General features: G+C 35.4%; 1 protein-coding gene across 5 annotated transcripts in view; it reads left to right on the top strand.

The window, feature by feature from the left end:
* The window catches only part of ZNF654 (zinc finger protein 654), a 92,957-nt gene that overhangs the window by 64,828 nt on the left and 10,845 nt on the right, over nt 1-17,284 (top strand). For 2 of the 5 annotated variants that reach the window (XM_038581164.1, XM_038581163.1), the window contains exons 4-6: nt 4,707-4,842; nt 7,490-7,692; nt 8,337-8,476. In XM_038581164.1, coding sequence (XP_038437092.1) covers nt 4,707-4,842; nt 7,490-7,692; nt 8,337-8,476 — 479 coding nt within the window. The other 3 variants (XM_038581167.1, XM_038581165.1, XM_038581166.1) reach the window with 3 other exon arrangements.

The following is a 17,284-nucleotide window of genomic DNA, read 5'->3' as shown; positions in this document are numbered from 1 at the left end:
TGTAAAGATACCTTTGGTAGATACAAATGAAAAATCTTATAAACTATGATACTTAGTTTTAAATTCCTTTCACCGAATTTAGAGTTGTCAACATTTGACTACTACTGTTACTGAAATCAGTGTTTTCTTGATACTAACCATTTTTAACGTATGAATTGAAAACCCATTAAAATGCCCCAGGCACAAAAAAAAAATGCTCCAGGCACAGATACAAACATTATAGGTGACACACTGATTTTTGGCAACTGCAAAGATGTAAAAATGCAAACACTTCCAAACAATCATTTAAAATTATTTTCTCCATAAGAATTTTCTTTGAAAAGTAGTAACCTTTTCACAGTTAACACTGTCCTGTTTACTTTATATGAGCAAACTCACAATGCTTACTTTTTAAAACAGGTAAATATTCCTTAGGAACTTACTGCAGAAAAGAACAGCAAATGTGTGATATTGTCTTTTTATAAAAGAAAACTATGTAATATCTTTAAATTTTACAACTTTTGAAATGCTTTGCCATAAGATAACCAATGGAAGTGTGATATTAAATATGATTGTATCTTATTTCAAAGTATTGTAAAGGTTTTACTATTTTAAAAGCTCTGTTTCTATAACATTAACCACATTGAAGACCTTTTTCAAATATTTTTGCTTTGATTTTCTACAATAGCTTGTTTTATGATTGAATTTGACATGGTAGTGTAATTTTACTCTGGAACCTGCATTTCATTCAGTATGAGATAAATATTTCATAGTGCTTCTGGTTACATGGACTTCCATAAAACCCTATTTTGATTAAAGAGCTAATTATTGAGAATTTAGTTTCTCTGGTATACCTTTCCTTTCTTGGCTCTGTTTGAAGAAGCTTTTGATTACCTAAGAAGTAAGATGTCAACCCTTAATAATACAAGGCCTCCTCTTATAATAAATACCAAGAGTGGACTGGAACTGATTTTTAGTATGGCAGGAGAAGGAATTAAGCTTATTATGGATTGAGGTAGCTAGCAGAGGGTTCTGAGGGAAAAGTAGGACTATGAAAAGATAGGAAAAGATTTAGATTGGTTTATGGGAGGATTTAGATAGGTTTATATGAAGTTGAAGGAGAAAGAGAGTGATAATGAGAAAAGCATAAGCACGAAAGTGCATGATGAATCTAAGAGACATGGAAGACATGACACTAGAGGAAAGGATTCATGTACAATAGGTGAATGGGAGGTATATAGGTTATAGGGAGGTATATCCAGAGGTCCTTAAATATGAAGTTGGGACATTAAGAATTTCATGTTATGAAAAAAAAGTCATCCTATAAGCTGCTGAAGAGTTCAGATCAGGTATATAGAATGGACAGAAAACTGGTCTACAGCTTTGCAGACATGTTGTAGGTGTCAGTTCTAAAGAGGCAGCAAGTTCAGGGAAGAAAATTCTTCTGGAACAAAATGCACAATATTCATGAGAGGCAGACACCTAGGCAGAGGGAGAAGCAGGCTCCCTGCAGGGAGCCTAATGCAGTACTTGATCCTGCAACTCCAGGATCACACCCTTGGCGGAAGGAAGACACTCAACTACTGAGCCATCCAGGTGTCCCCAAAAGGCACAATAGAACAAATCACAATAGATTCCGAAAAAAGAGTGAGGGAAGGAGTTGTGTTTTCTCTCTACCTTTGGCAAAAACACAAGGTTGAATGGAAGTTTCTGAGGGAATTATATTTAGCATTGTTGTGGTGAATATCATTGATAGTAGATGGACGACTTAATAAAGGACCAGGTTAATATACAGGTACAGGTTTTTAATTAAGCATTCTAAAATATATATATACACACATACACACATACAGGAAAGATAACTTGTGAATTCTACCGTGGTTTAAGTGCTTCCTTTATCACTTTCAAGGCTTTTAAGTTGTATATCATCCACAGAAGCCACCATACTACTTAAGGAATGAGGAGCCAAAAGATATTTACAGACTTACTTGTTCTCTTTCATCCTATGTCTTTTTAAGTAGGCCAAAATGAAATATACTTTTCATCTCTATTTCTGTCCAGAACTATTTCCCATAAAAGTGGTCTCCAAAATATGGTGTACTTGGCTCAAGAAGTGCACATACACAAAAAAAATCAAAACTCTACCTTATAAATTTTATCTTAGAAAAATGAACTTCAGCTAATTGGCTAATTAGCTAATTGGCTAATTATTGACCCCAGAAGGGTCAATAGGAGTACCAGTATATAATTTCTAGTATTAATATTTATGAAAGTACACTCTAAATGTAGAAAAGGTACAATTGAAAAGTTTGCCAAAGTTGTCTGTGGGTTGGGGGTTATTAAATATACTGTTTTTCAGGGTTTCCCTCTAGAAATTTTGATTGAATATGTTTGAATTGGTGTCTGGGAATCTGTTTTTTAACAAGACCTCCAAGTATTTCTTATTTCTCAGCCATATTTAGGAAATTAGCAATAGATCTATTGCACCATATCTTTACTTGGGCCTAAGTCCAGTTATAGGTCCCACAATACTAATACCTTATCTACACTAAGACAGCTAGAAACATGGGTTGTCCAAGAGCTCAGCAGCAAGCCAAAGCTCACCAGTGATTCAGGGGTTAGCATCCAGCTCACCTTATTTCTTGTGCTTCTATTGGACCAAGAGCCAGCTTATAGTAGTTGAATTTTAGCAGTAGTAGTATACGTGTCTAAAGTAACATAGGAGTTTGTAGTATGTTTGTTTACCTTTAGGTTTGAAATTGATTGTTTTATCTATTTTATTTTATTTTATTTATTTATTTATTTATTTATTTTATTTTATTTTTGAAATTGATTGTTTTAAATCATAAAGCTGTTACCACAGATTGTTACTATGTTCCATGTGTGTAAAACATATCATGGCTGATCAAAAACTTTATACCTTCTTTTTGAGAATGCTATAACATGCTTGACACATGGAAATATAAATTAATTTTATGCTAAGGTATTTGTTAAAAATTGTTTAAAAATACTAGAAGAAATAATGGTAACATTTATGAAGTGCTTACAATGTGCCAGGCACTGTACCAAGCATTTTTCAGTATATTTAAACCTCACAACAATCCTGTGAAGTAGGTTTTTTAGTATCCATTCTGCAGATGAGTTAGTTAACTGAAGGAGCACAGAGAGGTTAAGTAACTTGCCCATAATTTATAAAGTTTTTGTTTGTTTGCTTGCTTGCTTGCTTGCTCATTCTAATTTGGGAATATTCTAAATAACTTTAAGAAGGTATTTATTTTCATGTTATGATTTAATGATCCTTTGACTTCTTTGACTAAATATTTATCTTGAAACTTGATTTCTTCTACTGCCTTGTCTTATAAAACAAATAAAACCTCTTTTTTGTGTATTTTAACAAGGAATAAAAAGTGGTATATAGATGCCACTTAAAGAACATGACACATAAAGCAAAGTGTTTATTGCCACTTTGAATATGTAGCCTGATGATTTATGTCATAAGTAAAATTTGTAATGATGTATTGTTTTATACTGAAACTTTGCTTTATAACTGTTACAATGTTTTTAATGTCAGAGGGATATTTTGAGCACAAAGAAATTTGGCAGTTGTTTTTGTTTTAATTTATGTGCAATTTATTCAGATTTTTAACATTGTTAATTGCAATATCTAATTTTTTTTTTAAGGCTGTAAGCTCAGTGTATGCATTTAAAAAATAAATCTAGTCATACCTTCACTAAATCTTCAGTTAATCTTTTAAAATTATCCATTAAATTCCCTGAAACAGTTACAAAAACAATACCAAGGTATATAATGAATTTAAAAAGCATAATCAAACAATTAAATTTTATAAATCTAAATTTTATACATTTAAATTCAGTCAGCCAAATTCTCCTAATTACTAAGATTTGTTTACAAACTTGTTACATAATTCATATTATAATCACGAGTTTAATATAACATTCTATAAAAACATTTCAAACATCTTAAAAACATCCCAGAAAAATGCATGGACAAATGATCAATTAATGCCCAACTTATCAATACTTCTTTATCTTAAAACAAATGTGAAGTTTTCTTATTATAGGTTGGATTCATTCCTTCAGTCTACCATTTCTTCATCCCAAGATTACAAATCTGCTAACACAACAAAATGCAATAGAATTTCCATCTTCCATCCAGCCTTTCACCACAACTTAGAGTTTACATTTGGGATCAGAGCAAGGGACCTGTGTCTATCTGCCAACCCCAAACTGTATTGGACAGGAACCCCTCTACCTCCTTCTTATAGTCAGGCTCTTGCTTGCCATTGTTAACAGAAGCTTTATGAGCCTTCACATAAATTTAACTGAACATTTAAGTTTTACATTTTTGCAACCTGGTTCTTTTCCTAGAAATGATGCATCCTGTAAGTTTTTCCCTTAGGTTTTGCAACCTGGTTCTTTGCCTAGAAATGATGCATCCCTTAAGTTTTTCCCTTGGGTTACACTTCATCCCTACTGTAATTGGATTTTCTAAGTCCAATTATGTAAAAACTCTGTAACCTTTGGCATTAAAGCCTATTTGTGTACTGATGGGGTTTTGACACCCTACTTAGGTTACTATAGCAACCCTTTCTCTTATAATTTAATAGCTGCCTCATTGACCATCAGTCATTTTATTGACAAGGATGATCAAGTTTAGTTTTTAACCCCTTTAAATTCACAAAGCCAAAATGATTTTTCTCTCCTAGGAATGCCAGAATCACCTCCGCAGATATGGAAATGTGAATCTGGAACTGGTGACTCGAATCATTAGAGATGGTGGCCCATGGGAAGATCCAGTGTTGCAAGCTGTTCTTAAAGCCCAGCCAGCATCTCAGGAGATAGGTACTTCAGGAGACTCAAAATCAAAACCAACATTTGTGAGAAGCAAGCGCAATTTCATTTCTAATTAGAGCAGTAATAGTGATTTCTCTTTATCTTCTAATACTGAATAAGAGTAATGTATTTTCACATGAAATGTATTTAAATTGTTATACTAACCTAGCCCAAGAATGACTTTTGACACCAGACTAGGTACATTTATTTCCAGTAACTTCCCATGTATTCTAATGGGAATTCAGAGTGTTAACACTTTTACTATTCAAATGTTACTAAGAGTTGGTTTTCACCACTTGTTATATTTTAAAAATCTATTTAAGTAGGAACAAACACCCTTAAAAAAACACCCTGCTTAAGCACATGGAATCTCCCTTATACAGGAAACTCTGTGAGGGCTGGAACTCTGCCAATTTTTATCACCACTACTATATATCCTGTACCCAGCCCAGTGCCTGGTACAAAGTAGGTGCTCAATATAAGTATTTGTTAACTGAATGAATGACCATGTGTAAGTGAATGAGTGATTAGTTGAATGTGTAAGTGAATGAGTGATTAGTTGAATGAATAAGTAAATAAGTAAATAAGTAAATGAATAAGTAAATTTCAATTCCAGATACTCTGGAGCAGTATTTCCCAAACTTTATCCATTAGTAGAAATTCAGTTTTATCTCATATTCCCTTAGTGCCCTGCATACTTCTTTGATATCACCTCCTCTTCATCTTAGATCCACAGTGTTTCCTGTGGGCCAAAATTTCCTTTTGAGGCAGGAGGCTGTCAATTACTTTTCTTTTTAAAAATGTTTGCCATATAATTCTTGAGCCCCAGAACATTTTGGATCATCAAACCTAGAATGTAAACTCAGCAGTAGTATAAGCAAAAAACTGGAGAACATTTGAAAGCATGGAGAGCCCATGGAGTGCAGTAATAAGATGGCAAAAGAAAAGATAAGGCTTCCTAGCCTTGGAACCATTCAGGCCTTGGTCCAGTGAGGATACTTCATACCACATAGTATGCTGAGCAGGTTAGGATCTTTCCATTTGTCTTAGGTTAAGGATTGCAGGTGGGCTTTGGGTAGAGCTGAGTGGAGAAGGGGCTATGCTTCTTCAGCTTAAGAGCAAGCCAACCCCAGATACAAATGTGGAGGACTGTGACAAAGATGTGAGAGAAGATGAAGATGAGAAGTAGTGCAAAGTGGTGGGATGGAAAGGAGGGGTAGGATCAGAGTAGGAGGAGAGAGCTATGGTATATATGACAGTGGTTTAGTGGTAAATACCCAGGAGAATACAAAGGAGACTGGAACTTGATGTGAAGGTTTCAGAAAGGAATAAAAAAACTGAAGAGGGAGGAAACTGTAACTGAAGAGAAAGGGTTGGATCACTGAAGAAAAGTATTGAGAGTCCATATAGGGAAGGCGGGGACAGTGATAGACTGAAGAAAACTATGAGGAGACTGGGGAATGTGGCCAGAGCAGTCAGGACCTAGACAAAGAGTTTCAAAAGGAGTGAGAACAAAGGAGAAGAAAGTTTGGACTTTTAGGGAAGCTTTGAAGCTTTTCTGACTAGGAGTTAGTACAAATCTGTTGTTGGTATGAGGGCTGATGGCATCTCTCTCTCTCTTTCTAGTCCTTATGTAAATACTCCTTTCATACCTCCACTAGCATACCTCATTTTGGGAAAAGTTGCTCTGGGGCGTGATTAACATGGATGACTCTCCTCTAGTTGGTGACTATAAGGGTGAAGACTAGTTTGAAGTTTATCTTTGTAATAGCTATACAAATCACTGTCTGCTTATCATATATAGTAAACAGAATTGTAAGGCAAACGTTGAAGCCCAAATAAAACATCACTCATAGGCATTTTAGGAGCTACTGATTAAACATACACAACTAATAAAAACACTTTGGATTTGAAATATGGGTCATTGTTCCTCCTCTACCAGCTTGTTCTTTGTTCTTGGGCAAGTCATTTGACCTCTCTGAGACTCAGTTTTGTGATCTGTGAAAGAAGTATGATACCTGCCATAGGTTGTTGTTAGGTCTAAATAAACTTATGTAGATAAAAGGTGTTTATATATTTTTAAATTGTGTAAAAGCAAGTATTAGTAATTATTCTTAGTGACAAATGAGCATATATTAATAAGCAGTCCTATTGGCACTACTATTAATATATATATAATAAAATATATTACATTTTCATTAATTAAATTACTTTTCTCTATAGTTAATATAAATTAGTGTGGTTTTACTGACAAATCAGGATTCAGCCTTTTAATCTTCGAGTAATGAAAATATTGGGCAGTAAAATAATAAAGCATATAATAGATTAGAAATTCCAGACCCTATTTATCTGAAACATTTTAACATATTAGTGAACTGAAAAGAGAATATTTCATTTTATTTTCCTTTTAAATTTTTTTTCACTTTTTAGACTGAAAAGAAATCAATAGATTATTCTTGAGCACTGTTTTGGTGGTGTTCTTATTTTCATTTTTCCAATCATATAACTGAGAATTCTTTTCACAAACTCGTACTGAGGAAAATGCTAATTAAATAACTACTTAATCTAATTAGATACTACATGTTAGTGGCAAAATTTCAAACAACTTTGAGAATCTTTTCTTAAGAGTAATAAGAGTATTTTCTTTTTAATATAGTGAACAAATATTTAAGTTCTGAAAATCCGCTGTTTTTTGAACTGCGTGCCAGATACCTAATTGCTTGTGAACGCATACCTGAAGCAATGGCTCTTATTAAATCTTGTATAAATCACCCAGAAATCAGCAAAGACTTGTACTTCCATCAAGCACTCTTCACATGTCTGTTTATGTCACCTGTAGAAGATCAGCTATTCCGGGAGGTATTGTTTGAGATTATATTTGCCTATTCCTCTTTTAACCTTACCAAAAAAAAAAAAAGGTAGCCCATTCTTATTAAATTCCTTTTACAGTAACAGCAAAGATTTTAAGAATACGTTATCTAGATGTGTTCTCATTGGCACCATTCTTTGAGCTTCTGTTGAATTAGACAATCTGATATTAATAAATGATGAAATTAACAAAACATCAATAAGCATTTTTCATGTTGAGCTTCTTATGTGACAAATAAAAGGTTAAATAAAAACTGAGAATCATTTTAAAGAAAAATTTAATTCAGCACTTTTTTGGTAAATACTTTTATCAAGTATTGCCTTTTAAATAAAATACTAAGAAATTAAATGCTCATGTTTGTTATTTTGGTTTTTTTTTTAAGGTGAAATAATTAATCTTTTCCTAATAATAGAACCTATTTATCTACAAGTTATGGACATTAATGGGATTAAAAGTAGTCATGAAACTGTAGGTGCTACATAGTAAAACTATGAAAATATTTCTGTATCATTGTCTTTGTAGAAGAAAACCAGAAATCTAATTTTTTCTTGAATGTCAACTTTATATATTTAATGCAATAGCCTTTTTAGATATTTTTAGTTGATATGAACTGATTTTTCTTTTCCTCTTGTAGCATTTATTGAAAACTGATTGTAAGAGTGGGATTGATATCATCTGTAACACTGAAAAAGAAGGCAAGACTATGTTAGCCTTGCAACTCTGTGAATCCTTTCTTATTCCACAGCTCCAGAATGGGGATATGTACTGTATCTGGTAAGTGTTCCTATTGCTGAAACTGAAATGATAAGATGAGGACAGAAGAAGAATTGGTTAGCAGAGTCTGGACTTTGTTTTTCAAAAAGTTATGTGAAAATGTTACTTTTTAAAAATTTATTGCGCAAGAAACAACAGTAAGTTGTAAGACCTAAAAATGATAATGACTATGTACCAGTAATTGACAGTATATATTATAAAGTATGTTTCATTTTAATGAAACAATTATATTTTGAATTAAATGTGGAGTGTTAGTTTTTCAAGACTTTATTTTTTTAAGATTCTATTTACTTATTCATGAGAGACACAGAGAGAGAGAGAGAGAGAGGCAGAGACACAGGCAGGCAGAGAGAGAAGCAGGCTCCATGCAGGGAGCCCAATGTGGGACTTGATCCCAGGACTCCAGGATCACACCTTGGGCTGAAGGCAGGTGCTAAACCACTGACCCACCCAGGGATCCCAAGACTTTATTTTTTAAAGCCATTTTAGGTTTATAGCAATATTGAGAGAGAAGTACAGACATTTCCCATTATATCCCCATCCCCGTATGTGCATAGCTTCCCCCATTATCAGCATTACCCAAAAATAAAACAAAAAACATTACTCACCAAAATGGTACCTTTTTTAAAACAAAACAAAACAAGGATGAACCTACAGTAGTACATCATAAACACTCAAAGTCCATAGTTTATCTTAGGGCTCACTATTGGTGTTATATAATGTATGGGTCTGGATAAATATATAATGTTATACATCATTAAAATATCATACAGAATATTTATTTTCATCTGCCCCAAAAGTCCTCTGTGCTTCACCTATTCATCTCCTCCCCTCACCCCTCACTTCTGGAAACCACTGATTTTTTTATATGTTGTCATTGTTTTTTCTTTTTCACAATGTCATATAGTTGGAATTATACAGTGTATATAGCCTTTTCAGATTGGCTTCTTTCACTTAGTAATAATGCATTTAAGGTTCCACCATGTCTTTTCATAGCTTGATAGCTTGTTTCTTTTTAGTGCTGAATAATATTCCATTGTCTGGATGTACCAGTTTAGTTATACATTCATCTACTGAAGGACATCTTGGTTGCTTCCCAGCTTTGACAACTATGAATAAAGCTGTTGTAAACATCCTTGCGCACGTTTTTTTGTAGATGTAAGTTTTCACATCCTTTGGGTAAATAGCAAGGAGCACAATTACTGAAATGTTTGGTAAGAGCGTGTTTAGTTTTGTAAGAAACTGCCAAACTTGTCTTCCAAAGTGGCTGTACCATTTTGTATTCCCACCAGCAGTGTATGAGAGTTCCTGTTGTTCATCCTCACCAGCATTCGCTGTTGTCAGTGTTCCAGAATTTGGCCATTCTAATAGGTGTGTAGTGGTATCCTGTTTTAATTTGTATTTTCCTGATGATCTATGATATGGGGCATCTTTTCATATGCTTGTTTTTTATTATCTATGTATCTCCTTTGGTGAGGTGTTGGTTAAGTTATTTGGCTCATTTTTAATCAAATTATTAGTTTTCTTTTTGTTGAGTTTCAAAAGGTCTTTGTATATTCTGGATAATAGTCCTTTATCAGATGTCTTTTACAAATATTTTTTCCCAATCTACGGTTTGTCTTTTAATTCTTTTGATATTGTCTTTCACAGAGCAGAGTTTAATTTTAACAAAATCTAGCTTACCAATTATTTCTTTCATGGATCATGACTATGGTGTTTTAAAAAGGCATTACCATACTCAGGGTCACCTAGGTATTCACCTATGTTAATCTTTAGGAATTTTACAATTTTGTATTTTATGTTTAGGCCTGTGATCCATTTTGAGTTAATCTTTGTGAAAGATACAAAGTGTATGTCTAGATTCAATTTTTTTTTTTTTTTTTTGCATGTGGATGTCCAGTTGTTCCAGCACCATTTGTTGATGGGACTATCTTCACTCCATTGTACTACCTATACTCCTTTGTCAAAGATCAGTTGACTATACTTATGTGGGTCTATTTCTTTGCTCTCTATTCTGTTCTCTTGATATATTTGTTCTATTCCTTCACCAATACAGCCTTGTCTTTATTACTTTACCTTTATAAATAAGTCTTGAAGTAGGGTATCATCAGTCCTCCAACTTTGTTCTTCAGTATTGTATTGGCTATTCTGGGTCTTTTACCTCTCAATATAAACCTTAGAATCAATTTGTTGATATCCATAAAACAACCTCCTCATTTTTTAATTGGGATTGCATTGAATGTGTAGATCAAGTTGGGAAGAACTGACATCATGACAATTGAGTTTGTCAATTCAATTGAATTTCCCTATCCATGGAAACATGGAATGTCTCTCCATTTACTTAGTTATTTGATTTCATTCATTAGTTTAGCAGTTTCCTGTTACAACCTTGAGATCATGACCTGAGCTGAAATCAAGAGTGGGAGCCTTAACTGACTGAGCCACCGGGTGCCCCAACTATAGGCATTTTTTATTCAATACTTTTGATTGCAATATGTATTTTATTTTTCACAAACATTCTCTTTAATAGATAAGCTTAACATTAGCGGCAGATTTTAATAGAGTAGAAAGCCTTCAGTATATATATTGTCTTATATTTCAAGTTTATTTTTCTGAAGAGAGAAATTCCAGGACTAATGTCACTGAAGATAAGAAATTTAAGAAATAAGATAAACTGCTAGTTTAATTAAATTGTTTAACCTAGTGGCTACAGCTTGTTAGTTAAAGTTATATATAGGTTTGAGAGTGACTGGTGGTGATAAAAAGTATACAGAATAGTGAATCAAGAGATATTTGGGCTTTCAGAGGATACCACACTCCTAAAAACAACAACTATTACTTTTAGGAATTGGTCAAATTTAAGTACATGTTTTACATTATATGCTTCAGTCTACTTTATTTCTCGTAATAGTTTTTGAAAACTATCACCATAATAGGGTTTATTTCACAGAAGGAGTTATGTAGTAAACCACAGCCATCAAGCAGCATAAGCATAAGACATTTTATTTATTTGTTTGTTTATTTTTACCATAAGACATTTTAGTAGCCAGTGCCTGTTCATATATCTTTTTCTCTATTGTCCTGATTGTCACACTGTCCACCCTCAAGGAAACTGTCATTTTCATAAGTAGTTCCCACACTGTCCGGTCTATCATACTTTAGTACTCTTCCACCCCATCTATCACTCCTCAACACCACTGTATACACATAAATTGGTACATGCATTAAGCAACCTTAAGGAATTTAAATTCTGTCATTCTAATATCAAATAGCTCTTCAAAAACTTTAGTAAGCACATGGTCACAGAGGGCTTGTTATTTAATGTAGGTTTTCGTGCCTACTCTCTGAGCTTTTAACTGCATAGTTCTGAGTAAGGAACTACTTTTTTATCTTTCCTCTTTGACATTTTAATTAGTATGTGTAGTGGTGTGGACCTCCTTGGGTTCATAAGTATTTGCACTTCTAAACTCTGATTGGTTCTTCTTTAAGTTTTCTGTTTCTTTGTTGATGTTCTCACTGAGTCCATCCATTCTTCTCTCCTCTCTGGTGAGCGTCTTTATGACCATTAGTTTGAACTCTTTATCAGGTAGATAGATTATCTGTTTCATTTAGTTCTTTTATGAGGTTTTTTTCTTGTTCTTTCCTTTGGAGCGTATTCCTTGGTCCCCTCATTTGCTTGACTTTGTGTTTGTTTCTATGAATTAGGTGGAACTAAACTTGAAAGAATGGTCTTGTGTGTGGTCATGTCCTATGTAGACTGTGTGTGCCTAATGACATTGGCTACCTAGCTGGAGGTGTGGCTAGCCCGCTCTATACTGGGGCCACACTGTTGGGAAGGGCAGAGCTGAAGCAAGTGTGAGTTGGGGTGGTCCTAGGCTTCTCTGCATAGAAGGTACACTGGCAGGACAGCTGAAGCTGAAATGGGTGCAAGATGGTCCTGGGGCTCTCCTCTGTTGAAGGTGACAGCAGATGGTAAAGTGGGTACAGGCAGAGGTGTCCTGGGATACTCTGTGGAGGGGGCTGCCCTCATGGGGTGGCTGAAGCAGAAGCAGGTGTGGAGCACAATGCCCTAGGATGCTCTGCTCCAGGGGTGCCCTGGCAAGTTGCCTGGAGCTCAAGTGGTATAAGCCTGGACTATTTCAGGGTGTTTTGTGCCTGTGTACCTTGTCAAGTAGTCTGGAGTTATAGTGAACACTGACTACAGGTGTCCTGGTGTGCACTGTACTGGGGCTGCCTTCGTGGGACATTTGGGGCTGGTATGGGAGAACCAGGGCTCATTGAGACAATAGGGGGCTTGGACCATGCTCCTATCCATGCCGTCAAAGTGGATAGGGAATGTAAACTGTAGTGTTTGATAGCCCCACTGACGTAGAGAGAGTTTCAGCAGTGTCGCTGCTGTTTGGCAAAGTTCTAGGGCTAGATCCTTTAAGTTCTAATTGCCCTTTTAAACTGCAGCTTTTTGGTTTTTGGTTGTTTTTGTTTTTATGCCTCAGGACAGATGAATTTGCTTACAGTCCCTCAGTACCACCCCTCCCCCTGCCGTTCACAGTTTTGGGAGTGGGGGTGCCCTTCATTACCATGTCTCCATCTTTCTTATTGTTCTCTATGGGGTTTCCCTATCTCTTGTTATGCAGAAGTTGTTCATTGGGTCCTCAGTTCTTCAGGAGGAATTGCTCTATAAATGGGTGTAGATTTGGTATGTCCTCGGAGAAGGTGAATTCAAGGTCTCCCTATGTTGCCATCTTGGACCTAAAGTCTTAAATATTTAAAAAAGTGTGAAGATGGATTTAATGATAAACTCATTTAATATTCTTATTTTAGAGATTAAAATCTTTAAACTCAGATACAGTCAAATGGCTAATTAGTAGCAAAGCTGGGTCTAGAAACTAATGGACTTATCTTCTAGGAGAGTATATTTTTAGTTAGATTATGTAAATTTATATTAAAAAGTTACCATGAAATTGGAATTTTAAATAGAAGGAATCAGGAGAAAGTGGTAAGACATAAAATTTTAAATAGTTTTTAAAGTATTACTCTGTTTTCTTTTCTTTTCTTTCTTTTTTTTTTTAAAGATTTTATTTATTTATTCATGAGAGACACACAGAGAGAAAGAGAGAGAGAGGCAGAGACACAGGCAGAGGGAGAAGCAGGCTCCCTATAGGGAGCCTGATGTGAGACTGGATCTCAGGACTCCAGGATCACACCCTGGGCCAAAGGCAGGTGCTAAACTGCTGAACCACCCAGGCGTCCGTCTGTTCGTTCGTTCTTTCTTTCTTTCTTTCTTTGAGGGAGGGCGGGGAGGGAGGGGAAGGAAGGAGGAAGGAAGAAGGAAGGAGGAAGGAGGGGTGTGATGGAGGGATTGGAGGTTGAGTCTTGCGGGAGGAGTAGGTGCGGCTTTTGTTCATTTAGTTTTGCTTTCATTGCGTCATTTATTTATTCTTCTTTTCGGTTCTTTCTTTCTTTATTCTTCTTGCCTGTACTTCCTTCCTTCCTTCCTTCCTTCCTTCCTTCCTTCCTTCTTTCTTTCTTCCTCTTTCTCTGTCTCTCTCTTTCTTTCATGAGGGGGCGGGACAGAAGGAGAGGGAGAGAGAGAATCTCAAGCAGATCCCATGCCAACACATGGCTCAGTCTTACGATTCTGAGATCATGACCTGGACCAAAATCAAGAGTTGGGCGCTTAACTGACTGAGCCACCCAGGTGCCCCTGAAGTATTATTATTTCTTGAAATGTAGTTATTCTGAAACAGAATACAGTCATGACTGTTATAGTAGGTCTTTTCCTATGGGGAAAGGAGGAAAGGAATGTTCTGACTATGGCTATATTAACCTATTTAAACAGGGTATCTTTAGCCTTTTCATTTTAATATACTCATAAGTAAATAGGAATCTCAAGGATAAACAAACAAACAAAAAGACCAAGAAAATATTTCCTTCTTTTGACTAACCATTTTACTCTTTAGGGAGGGACCTAAAATAGAAGAGTGTCTATCTTTCCTGCTCCCAGTCACTGGCACCCTCTAAGAATAGAAGCTGGGTATGCAACTCCCAGCTGCCTGACTATTCCTTTATCCTTCCTTCTGAGTAGGCAGAGTTCTGGTTGCCTGCTCTCTTATTTCTTCTACCTTTCCTCTATATTTTGAATGGTGGGGTCCTTTTCTCTTGCTTCAAGATTGATATTCACCGTAATTGAGGAGCAAGATTCTTTCCAGCCTACAAGTTCTGTGTTGTCTGTTTCCTTTTGGCCTTCCCTATGAACCAGCTTAACCTCATCTGCTCTGAACAGATCCTGATCCAGAGTACAGTTTTGTTCTATTTGAAGCCAATGGATCAAGTTACCAACCCCATTTCTTTCACCATTGCTGACAGCAGCTACTAATATCTATTGAGTGCTTTCCATAGTCTGTACTTTGTATTTGCATTGTCTTATTTATTCCAGTAATCTTATGGGGTAGATAGTATTATGCCTAACCTAGTAAATAATGAAGCCAGGATTCAAACCCAGGCAGCCTGACTCACAGTCTTTGCTATTAAATACTACTTACTATACATAGTTCATATATATATATATATAAATCTATGTTATAAGGGTGGCTATAGCCTGCATTCTCTGCAACTTGTTACTTGATGATTTTATTTGTAGTTAGCTACCTGAGAAATGTGTTTGTATACCATATAGGTGCTATGTTTTCTAAAGGACCTTCTGTTTGAAAAGAAAATGTAAGCTTCATAAACAGTATTTGCTTATAGGCAAAGAAGACTATCAGTGGTTTTCAGGGTGTTTTCTTTTCCTTCAAAAACCATTATACAAGAAAACCTGAGAACCCTTTTGTAAATTCAGTCAAAATGGAGCTTCATAACTATATCCTGATATTTCTTCTTTGCCTGCTAGAAAACTAAAATCCATATTGGTAGCCTTTTCCTGGCAGATTTATTATCTCTTGAGATTACATTTTGTTCACCAAGTTTCATCCTGAATTAGCCGAAACAAAGGAAAATAAGATCTCTCTCTTCTAAAAAGAAAACTAATACTGTACCCTAAGGATGTATATTAGGAATCTCAACTTATTTTTTGGAACAAGTTGGGGAATATATATATTTCTAATATGTTAAACATTCATCTGTATTAAAATGAATGTAATGCCATAACTTCCAAATATCATTTTTTATTTTTTCTCTTTAAATCTGTTGCAGATATGCATGTCTTTTAAAACACAGTTAATCTGCTTTCCTCATCCCCTTGATCATAAAATACCCCTTATATAGAATGTCCACCATCATCTTTTATACCATTCTATGTCTGTAGTTTCTCTTAATATATTTTTAACAGGCTCCCTCTAAGTGTTGCATTTAGGAATATATTTTTATGTATATTTATTTTTACCAGTTTATTAACTACCAAATATTTATTGAATAAATCTTAGTGCTTGGTACCATTAAGACTATAAAGATAAAGAAAGAATATAGGAAATTGGTGATTTATTAAACATTGGTATATACTAGACATTTTACCGACCTCAATTCTTTTTATGCATAAGAAGACTGGATAAGAAAGAAAAACCACATAGCTAGGAATAAGATGGCATTGGAATTTATACTAGTCAGTTTGCAAGTGATAACGTCCTATGTCTAACTAGTTTAGGGAAAAAGTATTACATGTGGAAAAAATACTGGGGTATGACATAAAAAGGGATATAGTAGGTCCCCAAATGTAACTGCTACCAGGGATGTGGATTTCTCTCTTCTGCCAGTTGACTTCATTCTCTCCTGTTGCAGACCAGAAGGAATGTCAACAGTCTCCAGCCTTCATAGTTTAGAGCTGAGAACATTCCAGGGACTCTGACTGGCCTAACTCTGGGGTCGGTTTCCTAGTGTGGAGGATCACATAGGAAATATGGCCATTGGGATTCTAACCTTGTGTAGTAGGGTTAGTTCCAGAGAAAGATGGCTCATTGAGAACTGGGTACTACACACCAGTTAATGTATAATGTCCTTTTGAGAAGTCTCTTACTCCCAGTCTCATGTTCTTGCCACTACCGCCACTATACAATGTGTCATTGAGGTTTACAATGTAGTAATAGTTGGGGGAGCAGGACCTACAAAATATCATTAAGGATATATGAAAGGCATGAAACAAACCAGAGGGATAAGATCTGTTCTGAAGATCTGTTCTAAAGGATCCTCTGTTTGAAAAGGACCCTCTGTTATCACTTTAGTTTGGGGTATTCATGAAGGCATTCATGAAGAACGAGTACTTGATAAGGACTTTGAAAGATAAGCTCATCTTAGAAATGAGGTAGTTTCCCCAAATACGGTAAATCAGCATAAACAAAAGAAGGGATGCCTGGGTAGCTCAGTGGTAAAGCATCTGCTCAGGGCGTGATCTCAGGATCTGGGATCCAGTCCCACATCAGACTCCCTGTGGGGAGCCTGCTTCTCCCTCTGCATGTGTCTCTCCCTCTCTCTGTGTCTCTCATGAATAAATAAATAAATCTTTTTTTTTTTTTTTAAGGAGAATAAACAAAGCACATTAATTAACCTCAAAGAGTGCCCAGGATTAAAATCCTATCCTTCTGATGCCAAAACCCATGTTTTTGTTGCTATTAATACTACATGACATATGGAATAAACACTGAATGAAATGATTTGAAAGTCTGGAAACAGATCAGTTTAGCAACCCCAGTAGAAGTACATAGAGAGCCTAAGGTAGTTGCACTGAGAAGCATGGTATGGTTGTGGGCAAAAATATAATTGAAATACATAGGCTGGGACACCTGGGTGGCTCAGCAATTAAGTGCCTGCCTTTGGCCC

The sequence above is a fragment of the Canis lupus genome, chromosome 31 (assembly GCF_011100685.1).
Source record: "Canis lupus familiaris isolate Mischka breed German Shepherd chromosome 31, alternate assembly UU_Cfam_GSD_1.0, whole genome shotgun sequence".
Classification (NCBI taxonomy): domain Eukaryota; kingdom Metazoa; phylum Chordata; class Mammalia; order Carnivora; family Canidae; genus Canis; species Canis lupus.
The sequence above is the reverse complement of the archived record's forward strand: the minus strand, read 5'-3'. Positions and strand labels throughout refer to the sequence as shown.